A 12,276-nucleotide genomic window follows, 5' to 3' on the forward strand; every position below is an offset into this window, starting at 1 on the left:
TACATTATAAAGAGAAGTAGTTTAATATATATATAACTACTAAGTATTACCATTAATATTATAATCGTAACGACCGTAGGGTTCCTAATAATCTTAAATATTTTAACGCCTAAAATAACTTAAATTTTAACAATATTCCCAATTTTTTACTACCCTTTAATTAAATCGAAGAATAATTTATTACCCGGGTTTATATTTTTATAAATGTTTAAGTTATTAAAGGTTCTTAGTATAAATATTCCGGTTATATTATTAATTTCCTTTATAATATTAGTTATATTCATTATTAATTATTTCAATTACCCTAGGAATTAAATATTGTAATTCTTCGGCCTTATAAATTTAGGGATAAACCTTATATTATTCAACGAATTAAATAAATTATAATAATTAATCCTATTAAGCTTTATATCTAATTTAATTACTTTAAGTAGTATTACCCTAGATATTAAAATATCGAAGTTATAGAAATTCATTTTGAAGAATTAAAAATATTTCCTAATAATAATATATATAATAAATTAATTATTTATAAACTTAACCTTAATAATTTCCCAAATAATTAAAATTTCAATTTTAATAGAGAGGGGGATAGTAATGCCGGTAATAAAAAAGACGATAATACTTTTGAACTAGAAGTTATTGCCCTCCCCAATTTTATTATTAATTAAATAAATATAGAGTAATTTCATTAATAGTTACAAAGTAGAGGATAAGATATATTAAATGCCGTATTAGTTTAATTAGTATATAATTAACCCTAATCCGCCGGCTAACCTCCGCAATTTTAATTTTAACCCGCTAATTAATACCCTCCAATTCAACCTTTCCTTAAACTTAGCCTATTATATAATTATCCTATATATAAATAGGATAGATTTTAGCTAATTCTATTATAGGTATTTCCTATATTCTATTTAAAAGGGAAAATTAATTTCATTAAACTTCGTATACAATTTATTAATTATACGGATTATATTAAATATATATTTAAATAATATAATAGACAGTTTATTTAATATTATTAATTTTTATTTATTATATTTAATATTTTAATATATAAGTAAATTAATTCGAAATTGGTTTTTTTTATTCGTTCTAAACATAGTAGTATAAATAATAAAGGTTTAATTAATATTAAAGTATTGAAGGAAGCGGTTAAATTTAATACGTTAGAGGTATATTGATTCTTTAATTCGGTTGTGAGGTTTTCTAATACTATACGTAGTACCCAGCTATATTAGATGCGTAAAAGTTGCGAACTACGTGCTTACGTACAAACGTTAGGTATATCCGCTATATTTATAATATTTAGCACGGCCAATATATATTAAAAAAATCTTATTTAATATATATCTAATTTCGAAGAATAGAAGGAAGCGTCTATCGAAATCCGTAATAAAATTATAAAGAAGAATTTTAAAGAAAACCCGTATATTATAATATATTACCTCTAAAGACGATTCGAATTATTTAAGGAGTATGTTTTAATTTCTAAATTTAAGATTGAGGACTAGTAGTATTATATTAAATTTTAGGCAAGAGGTAGTAGCTATAATTATAGTATTTATTAAATATTATATATTAATGTATTTAATTTAATTAATAAAGATACCCGGCGGGAGTTTATAGAATTATAGGGTTATTATATAACTATTTTCAACCTGGAATTAAAAAGAGTCGGCTAATAGAGTAAAAAAGATTCTTTATTTATTATTATTAGTAATAGTTTAGAAGAAGAAAGTTAATATCTACCTACCTTCAACCTTTTATCCCGTATAATTAACCGGATATAACGATATAGCTAATATACTAATAATTATTACCTTCGTATTAAACGGTTTAATTAAAGTATTTTTCGTTTTAAGGATTTAGTATTTAAAATTTATCGGTTTTACTTTCTTAGAAATTACTATCCGGAAGTATACCTTATATATAATCTCAACCCAAAATACTAACTATACAATAGGGTAAGGAACGATAATTATATAAATAATTATAATTAAACTATTACTTTAATATAGCGTACTAATATAAATATTTAATTATATACTAGTTATAACACTATTATTAACTATATCGCTAAATACTATTCGAAAGTAGAAAAGTAGTTAAGACCTTTTAAAAAGATTATTTAATAGATTACTCCTTAAATTACTTCTAGAAATTACATCATTTCCTTTACCACCAAAATAATAAATTAATTTATTACTAAATATAACTAGTCAGTTTAAGAGATTAATTATTTATTTCTTAATTTACCCCTCAATAAAAGTACTTATATAATCGTTAATATAGATTATCGTTATTTAAATAGGGTACCGGGGTAAAGTATAGTTATTCGGCTTAGTAATTAATAAATCCAAATTCGAAATCAATATACTAAATACCTCTTTCGCCCTAATAACCTTAAAAATATTAATTATTTTAAATAATTTACCCGATTTAATAACTATCGGCGCTTAGGAAATTAGACTAAAAAGAGAGTACTTAATTATTACCCAATTTATAAATCCAATAACAATACCTAATATAAAGATTAATATAGAATTAAGTTTATATTATATTATCCCTATTATAATTATTTAAATTTATTTAATATTTAAAAGCCGGGCTTCAATAGGATTTATTAAGAGTTAGAAATATATTTTAATATTTATTTAATTTATACGGAAATTTATATAGGTAATTATAATTACTTTTATAACTATTACAGTAATTTACTAGATGGAGAACCTAATAATAAATTCGAACCTCCTATTGAAGAAGAGAGATAACGAGAGCCGTAGTAGGTATTAATTAAAGAACTTCCTACTTATTAATAAATTAAAGATAATAGGGATTTTGGGATGCTTAGATTCCGGGATTAAGATATTATATACAATTAATATAACTATTTAAATTATTAAAATTTACTCCTATTAGTATAGGATTATTAGTATAATATAAAAGCCAATAATATTTATTTAATAGTAAATACGCCTATTATTACTACTTTAGCTATTAATAATTTTAATCCAACTTAGAAGGTTATTTTTAATAAATTTATTATTTATTACTAATCTATTTTAAATTATAATAATAATATTAAACGCCATCGTCGTATTCTACCTCTATTTTTATAAATTGATAGCTATAGAGGTATTAATAAATTATATTTTATTAAATTTTTATTTTTCAAATTAAAGTAAATAGTTGTAAGTCGAGGGAAGAGTAATTTTATTATCCATAATATTCCTACTAGGGTAGTAATTAATAATATTAATAGGTAGACTTTATACTCTTTATTTAAATTTCCTATTATACTTAAGAATATTAACCTTAATAATTTTAAAGTGGCTATTATAGCTTTAGAAGGTATTAATTTTATTTAATTCTAGACCAAACTACAGCTATACCAATACTTTATTATTAACAAGAAATCTATACTTAGGCTTCAAATTATTAATTTTATTAATTAAAAGCTTTAATAAACTTTTCCCGAATATTAGAATATACTTTTTAGTAGTAGAAGCGTCCTACTACTTAATAATTTCTACTAATTAATACTAGTAATATAGAAATCCCTTTTTTATAATTAGGTAGTCTTGCTAGTAATTAAAGCCGGTAATTATAATTATTACTACGCTTTTAATAAAATTATTAAATTATAATAGATTATACAATAATAGAATAATAATTAAACCCTATTTAGGGATATACTCGAAGGACTACGTAATAATTAACCTATTTATTAATATTGGGAATTCTTATATATTTGTATATAAGTGCGATTATTTTAAGAGGAGGTTATTTAATTCTAATATACTCTTCGAATCTACCTAAAACATAGTAATATAGCTATATATAATATTGAGTATATAGAAGCCTTATATTAACTATGCCTTATATTTCCTATTAATTATAAGGGAGTTGGTACTAAAGACGTAGACTTTATTAAAATTAATAATTTATAATTCAATTTCCCTTTAATAATAAGAAGCCGAGTAATACTTATTAAAAATCTCTAAACTAAAGTTAACTTAATTAATAGTATATTAAGTACTATCTTCGATATTATTTGGAATAGAACTTTTCCTAACTAAAATATACCTAATAAATAGTATCTTTATAAAAATTCTTTTATTATATTAGTTAAATTTAATTAGTATACCAGTCCTTACTATTTTCTTAATTAAAAAAATTAAAAAAGATTCTATAATATAATCCCTATTTTCTAAATTATATAAGATTTTATTTCTTATAGGAATACCTAATATAAAAGGATATAATTCCCTTTAATAATAATATATATTATTATAGTGTATAAATTATAGGGCTCTATATTCAATATAATTATATTAAATATTTCTAAAAAGGATTTTTAAGCCGGGCTTATATATATAACTTACTTTCGGGTTAAAACTTTATAAGGCCTTATATTTAATAAACCTTTCGATTTAAGCATTCTACGGATATCCTTAAATTATACTTTTATTATACAGATTATTAATAAGGTAAGGAGATTATTAGAGAAATTTCTAATCCTAATTTAAATATTAAAACCCTAGGCCCCCGGTATTATTATTTCCGGTATACCGGCTTTAATATATATATAATTATAATAAGAATTAATATTTCTAACCGTATTTTCTATTAATAACATTTATAATTATTCTTTCTATTTTATTTTATATCCTATATTTCTTTTTCTTTTTCTCCCTTTCCCTCTCCTTTTTTCTTTTTTTCTTTTTCTTTTTCTTATATTCAATTCTTTATTACTTTTATTAACTACCAACTACTAACCCCTAGCACTACTATATTAATTATCTTCGAAAATAATAATTTCGAACTTGAGGAGTACTTTAATAATATATTAAAAGAAGAAGAAGAGCATTATAATTTACTCGTTATTAAACATTAATATATTATTATTAGAAGTTAAATTAATACTAAAATAGTATTACTAATTAAAAATAATCTTCTATATAAGAAGAAGAAGATTATAATTACCCCTAACCTTTATTTTCCTATCCATTTAAAATAGTACGTTATCCTTATTATTAATTACAATTTAAATTATTCTAATTTAAAATTTAGATAATTAATTCTTAATACCAATTAAAAAAAAAAAAAAAAAGAAAGGAATTTAATTCAATTTATTCTACGCACCCTAATCGAATACCTTATAGTATACCCTTTTTTAAAGTAATTATTAATAGTACCGAGAAATAGTACGTTTTACGGCGGTTTTATATCTCTTATTCCCTAGAGTAGCCTATACACAATTAATATTAGAAATTTATAATAAATAAAATTTAAAAATAAGAAGGATTTGAGAGACGTTAATAGTATATATTTAAATATTTAAAAAAGAAATAAAATACAAGTAGGGAATTAAACGCGTAAACTCTCTAAACTTATACTAATAGTAATTGTAGGTGTCCCTTTAACCGTTATACTACAGGCGTCCCTATAGTACTTCCAGTAGGGCTGGTAATAGTAAGGTAGTTGGAAGTAAACTATATTGTTTAATTGGAGCGTTTTAAATATATTTACTGAATTTAATTAGGTTTATAGGTAAAATAATAGAAAGATTCGCGGAAGGAGTTAGATTTGGTGATGTTTTGGTTGGTGTTGTGCCCCTGAGTGTGAATTGGAATTGCTAAGAGCCTTCCCGTGCTCCCGTCTTGGCATTTCTTGGTATTATTTGATTTGTTTATATAATGTGGATCTAAAGCACGCTTCAATATACACCGGGCATTATTTGAACTAAGGATCCAGCATCGCACCGGTATCTAAGAACTATTTTAACTTTGTCCCCGGAGAACCTCATTTTGTAACAAACAATAGGATAAGAAACCGGGAAGCACGAGGATTCCTTTGACGCAAAAAGACATTAAGTTCCATATCGAAGTAAAGCCTGGTTATTTCAGTTCGTAGGGAGGCCTTTTGTACGGAAGACCAGCACGGTGTCATTCCCAAGGGGAAACGTGGTTGTAGGTAGCGATAGTGCATTAACAGCAATGCTGAGATATGTGGGGAAAAGGTACCTCCCAGGTCCTGCCAATTGCCCGCAAAAACTGGGTATTTCAATACTTTGTAGTCCTCCCCACCGTTAATACACCCTAGCTTGTGTTCGAGACGGTCTGTCAGCGCGGAGCTTAGGTGTTCTGACCTGCGCAGTTGCGCATCGTGCAAACGGCTTGGCTTCACCTCTCTCCAACTTCACGACGACACCATTGTGACAAAGTACCTTCGAACCCGGTAACAGGTCACCTTCTGATCCTGATGATGGAAGCAACACCGACGCCCGGCTCTTTGAGCTGGCGCTTGAGCTCGCATCCTATTACGCTCCTGACATTCCTCGCTTTTCGATCATGTAGGTGCTCGCAGTCCCTCTTCCTAGCTCCCTTTGTCAGTGTCTCGAGGATTGGATGTAGCCCATTACGGCCATGATGGGGGGGGGGAGAATGCATTCCGGCAGGATGATGGGTAGAAGGTCACGAAGAGAAGACGGAGGAGGATGGAGCACCCGACATCTGCTACCAAGACACGCTTGCTAAAACTCGATCGCGAACTACAGCCAGTCTCCTTGTCTACCTTTTTGGCCTCTTATTTACCGACAACCTGTAAGGCGACCCCGTCTGCCCCTTTAAACCACACCATATCAGATGCTCGACTTGCCCACTTGCTCGCCTATACAGTCGCAAGCGAACGCGAACCCGAGAGTGTTCCCAGCCTTCCACACCTTCCAGCCTTCCACAGCTTTCATTCATCAGAAGAAATCAAGGGATTAGATTGCTAACCACCCCCCCAACCGACCGGCAGTGTCATGATCTTCATCATAACCATTCTCCTCCTCGCCGGCGACTTTTACTACCTCAAGAACATTGCTGGCCGCCGACTCGTGGGCCTGCGTTGGTGGAACGAGGTCGATCCTAACTCGGGCGACTCGCACTGGGTGTTTGAAAGCAGCGAGCCGGGGACCAAGATCATCAACGCGACCGACAGCCGCTTCTTTTGGCTGGCGATCTATGCGCAACCGCTGCTGTGGGTTGTGCTGGCTATTGTGGCCTTGTTCAGTTTGAAGTTTATTTGGTTGCCTCTTGTTGGTATGTGCCCCTTTCCCCTCTATCCGTCGTACTAGCGCTTGCCAGCTCCCTTGGCTTGCTTGCTTGTTGTGCTGCGTGGTTTTTGTGTTATCAAAAAAAGGCATTATATGTTAATCGGAGGTTAATGGGCCTGTTGTATAGCTATTGCGTTGGTTCTTACCATTACCAACTCGCTTGCCTTTTCGAGGTGCGACAAGTTCAGCCAGGCTTCTAACATTGCTGGAACCGCGTTCAGCTCGGGCAACATTGCTGGTAACATTGCGAGCAACATGGTTGGCAGGTTCTTCTCGAGGTAGAGAGCAAGCAGGACAAGATTCCCCGAGGTCAGGGAAAAAGTTGTGGCTTTGGATTAGTATCCGAAGGGACTGTCCTCGTCAGATATCGATAGAGAATTCAGCCTCGAGGATACTTGATGGCCATCTTAGTATTCTCAGGTTTTCATGATGTACTTTACGGGTCGGGCTCGAAATTGGTGACAGCAAATGGAACTCTTGCACGACAAATTGCCGATGGTTACCTTCTAGATTCATTACCAACAAAAATAGTATGTGAGCAAGACAAGATGTGTGAACCTCAGGGTCCGTTATGTTGTGTCCGGCACAAGTACTGTCCATGATTTTCTTGTTTCATACAGATCCTTCGAACATGAAAAATCGGCCATGGCTCTGAGACCACCATTCGGTACGTTCACTCCGTTTTCCTCGTTGCATTCACATTCTCTGAATCGCTCCATAACTGTTCGCAGAAGAAAACAGAAAATAGAAATAGAGTTACTGATCAAGGATTTTTTTTTTTTCATAATCATCAGATATTGTAGCATCGCCCCCTACTGATACGGACATACGCAATTTCCCAAAGATAAACAATGAAAAAGGAAATATCCATATCATCACCCTCTTCCTTAACTGCTATGCTCGGTTATCTTCACTTTCCAAAGCATTCGTCATAGGTGCCTGGAGCCCCTCTGCCCTCCCGTGTGCTGTTCAATGGCCACATCAAGCTGTCGCTCCTCCTCCTCCAACCTCCTGATTTCCTCCTCTGTCATGCCATCCTCGACCAAATGAGCATACGGCGTTGACAAGCTCCTGCCCTGTTGCTGCTGCTGGCTGATCAGACTACCCCGGTTGCTATCAGTGCCTGCTCCCCCGTGTGTGAACGATGGTGCGCCGCCACCGCCGCTGTGCAGAGTGGTAGGCGACCCTCCTCCTTCCCCCCCTCCGGACTGATGATCAGAGTACATGGTAAAAGACCTTCCAGACTGATGATCGTGCGGTGTCTGCTGCTGCTGCTGCATCATGTGGTAGGACGGGGCGTTCGAAACCGGGCTGTCTCCATCTCCTTCTAGTCTCCCATCTACTCCAGGAAGAACCACCTGAGGAGAAACGCCAGAATCAATGTTAGGAATAACAACACTACCGCTATTCCTGTTGGCACCGGCGTTACCCATTCCCACGAGGTCGTCAGAGTAAGGCGAGTGAGGCGCGCTCGTCACGTCGTGGATGACGCCCGTGTTGGCTTCCTTCTCGGCTATGAGCTCGTCACCGCCGTTCCGACCGCCGCCGCTGGCGAAGCCCCCGTAAGGCACGCCGCGACTGGTGCCGTCTCGAAGGGCGTTTTGCTTGTGGCGCCGCCGGAGGCAGAAAAAGACTATGCCGCTGATGAGAGCGAGGCCGAGGAGGCCGCAGGCTATGGCGATTCCAACGATGGCGCTAATGGAAATACCTTTCTTGCTCTTGAGGTTGGAGGGATCTCCGGTGCCGCTGCTGATTAGGCCGCCGTCGTTGGTCGGGGTGGCCAAGGTTGCCCCTGGAATGGGAGAAGATGATTCGGTTGGTTTTCTGACTCCAGCTGACTGGCCGCCCCCATCGGAGTCGTCCCTGATCGGATATTCTTCCGGAAATACCGGGTCAGTGTTGTTGAGCAAAGGATTTAAACCATAACCCTCAAGTATGGTACGGTCTGGCGCAATGGTATTCCCGATTGTTGCGAAGAGCCGGCTGTAGCTCGTGCCCGTTTTGCCGCCGTTCTTCCAGACAACATCAAAGTACAGCAGCTTCAGCGGGGCTGGCTGGGCTGAGGTATTGTTGAGGTTGAGGATAGTCCAGATATCGTCAACTCTCACCGAGCCTCCTGTAGCATATGTCTCAACTGTTGGCTCGTTGCCTTCAGTTAGCACGAATGTTCCAGTCATCAGGTCACGCCACGGCAAAGAGAGGTTAGGCTCTTAGACATTTTGTGATGCACTTCCTGTTGACTTACCGGTGAGGTTGACGGGATACGACGTGGATGTTGGCAAGGTGATGACATCGCCCCGAGGCGCCATACCTAAGGCTAGATCTGGCCAGCTCCCAATTTTCTGCGAGTTTTTTGCAAGGGTTTGAAGCGAGGCAGGCTCGGTTATCGTAGTGTTGCTGTAAAGGTTGACAGTGTTGACTGTGGTACCGCTTGTGTTCGTGATAGTCCATCTGAACGTAGTCGCCTCCCAGATTACGGCCGGCTTGCCTTGTATTTCTTTTGCCCCCTGGGTAAATCCGTCACTGTCGCTGAACATAACGATGTCCGTATGAGAATTTAGTGAGGCTGCGCAACCTGCCAACGGCAGACCGGCTAGCAGCCAGCTCCTTTGCGTGGCTATTCGCATGATGAATCGACTCCCGCTTTCCTAGGCCTCCCCCTGTATCCGGCCGTCGACTTCCGAAATGTGTCGTGGAGATTCTCACTTCCTCAAGTAAGATGCCTTCTAGTTCTAGATATACGCATCGCCCTTTATGATCGGCTTCGTTTTCGTTGGTGCCGGTTCGAATCCAGAGCAGATGTGCTGACACCGGTAAGGGAACCTCCAGCAGCTAAGAGTGTGCCAGATGAACAAAGGTGTAAGAAAATGGACAACCCAAATGGAACCGCGCACGAAGAAATGCGAAGCGTGTGTAGGTAAGACGGCCGGGGTCTGTGGAGTAACAGAGCGAACGAGGCTCGGAAGTAAGCACCAATACCAACTCGGAATAGGAGCAACTACCCGTATGGAAGATTGGATGGATTAGACGCACAATACCCCCATCCGCAGACAAATGATGAGTGGGGCAGGCAGAGGGCAAGGAGCAAAGGAAAGGATCAGATAGGATAGGAGAGAGGGAACTCCTAAGCAAGAAGAAACACCAAGCCAGGCCACAAACGGGCCGGAGGGGGGGGGGGGGCCAAGGTCGGGCTGAGCTAGGTTGTTGCTTATGTAGCCTGCTGGTGCAGTGGCTTGGGTTGTATGTCAAGCACACTCTGACGCTCGCAAGGGAAGGGGGAAAGGAGAAAACAGAATGGTAAAAAGGGTAGGATGGAAGGCCGCTCAGCTGAATCAATGGAACCAACAAGTGTCAGATCGGTTCACCCAAGGCCAGTCAGTCTGTTCTGGATACGAGAAGATTTCAAAGGTAATCTTTCATCTCCTCTGTCTTGTCTTCTCTTCCTCGGTCACTTTAAACCAGCGAGCTACCCGTTCAGCTCGCTCTTATCTCCTTGTGCCACTTGCCATCCATGTTTGTTTTAGCCTGCTTCTGAGAGGAGGTTTCGATTCCCGGTACACTGCATCACAACTCTTTGCGATGAGTGGAATACGTGTGCCACCAGACAGACGATGACCTTTGGCCTTGCCAGGATGCCTTTTCCCCCCCTTTCTTCATTTGCTCCTTTCTTTACCGTGTGGGCGCAGCAACAATTAGATTGCCCCCGCAAGCACTATGTTCTCATTTTTTTTATTTTTTTTCTCCCTCGGGCATTCTTTCGTGTCTTTCTCTTCACTATCTTATAAAAAAAAAAAAATCAAATGGTAGGCAGTGTGTCACTCACATATCCATAACCATGAAACGCTGTTTCCTGTGATCTACAACATCCCCTCCCCAGGACTTAGCTTGATTGGGAATTCACTGCGACTTAAGCCTTGGTGGGCTGAATATTGTTTATGTATACTCAAGGGGGGTGAAATGCATTGTAAGATGCTGTATCAACGGTCTACGTGAATGGTTCTTGGTTTTAAGAAGATAGCCGACCCTTACATGTCCTGTCTGACAGAACCACCTCCAGTAGTCTCGCACAAAGGCCGGCTACCCTCTCGGTTCGTGGCAGCCGACACAGCAGAGAGGAGGGAAGAGGAACAGACAAACTTTATCTGTGTCGTGTCACCCCCGTGCATATCACCCATAGAAAGCCAAAAAGAAGTCAAAAGAGTAACAACACCACCTACATTCCTCAATCAGGGGTTCAGTCCGTCCCCGCCTCTCCAGCGCATCAACAGACACCGGACAATGGTCACCCAACACCCGATTTAGTATCTTTTCCCGCCGTTCAGTTCGGCTGTGCCCCTCCATTCGCAAAGCGGGAACTCGCAAGTTGCAACCTTAACCTCAACCGTCACAGTAGACGCAGCAGCAGGACTGGCGCCAAGAGCGAAAGCGATTCGCTGTCCGATTCCATTCGACGGCATGTTCATGTTCTGGTGCCACAGCCGGACTACCCAATAGACTAAAGACTGCGTGTCTACTTCTTAATACTTACTACACTACTTTACTTTCTACAGCAGACAGACAGATTGACAGACTAATGTATATCATATCATTCGAGCTACTGTCAGATACACGGGAAGAAAGAAAACGAGGGCAGAGCAGAAGTGAAAAGACCAGTTTCGAGCTTCATCAACCTACACCTCACGAAGCAGCACAGATTGACACGCCGTACACTAGACCAGGCAGACGGGAACACAGCTCTGAAGATCAATCACAATTTACACTGTGGTGAGACGGGTGCGTGACAGCTTCTGAAGCCAGTGCAAGATGAATGGTGTGAAGCACCGTGAAAGCAGCTTGTTGTAAGCACTACCAACTCCTGCAACTGTGTCAAAGGTGCGGCTGACTGGTCGTCGGCTGGATTTTGTGTTTGGGTATGGAGGTAGGGTTTGATTTGCTGTTTCCCATTCATTTCATTCCATGGACTGTGTGAGTGTGGTGCACCATCACCACTTGTCATCATTCCTATAGATGACTAAGTAATACCGTTGTTTTTTATTTTTTAGCTTCAATAAACCAACACGTGGAATGCGTGAAATTCGTGGCCGAGATACATGCGCTTTTCCCGCCGCTCCCTTCTCTAAAAAGAGGGGGAAAAAAGAAAAGAAAAAGAAAAAAGAAAAAAAGATCCC

The 12,276-nt window shown here is 37.5% G+C and overlaps 2 protein-coding genes across 2 annotated transcripts; one reads left to right on the plus strand and one right to left on the minus strand.

Moving 5' to 3' along the window:
• Nucleotides 1–6,106: 6,106 nt before the first annotated feature.
• B0T23DRAFT_383711 (Golgi apparatus membrane protein tvp-23) lies at nucleotides 6,107–7,666 on the plus strand. The gene is made up of 4 exons (XM_062837423.1): nucleotides 6,107–6,361; nucleotides 6,566–6,611; nucleotides 6,811–7,094; nucleotides 7,236–7,666. Exons 1-4 carry the CDS (start codon nucleotides 6,271–6,273, stop codon nucleotides 7,388–7,390), a joined length of 576 nt encoding a protein of 191 aa, XP_062690419.1. The 5' UTR covers nucleotides 6,107–6,270; the 3' UTR covers nucleotides 7,391–7,666.
• On the minus strand, nucleotides 7,667–9,376 carry B0T23DRAFT_383715 (uncharacterized protein). The gene has a single exon (XM_062837424.1). It carries the CDS (start codon nucleotides 9,283–9,285, stop codon nucleotides 8,038–8,040), a length of 1,248 nt encoding a protein of 415 aa, XP_062690420.1. The 5' UTR covers nucleotides 9,286–9,376; the 3' UTR covers nucleotides 7,667–8,037.
• Between the last annotated feature and the right edge of the window lie 2,900 nt (nucleotides 9,377–12,276).

This window comes from Neurospora hispaniola (genome assembly GCF_033458365.1).
Source record: "Neurospora hispaniola strain FGSC 10403 chromosome Unknown B0T23scaffold_6, whole genome shotgun sequence".
Classification (NCBI taxonomy): Eukaryota; Fungi; Ascomycota; class Sordariomycetes; order Sordariales; family Sordariaceae; genus Neurospora; species Neurospora hispaniola.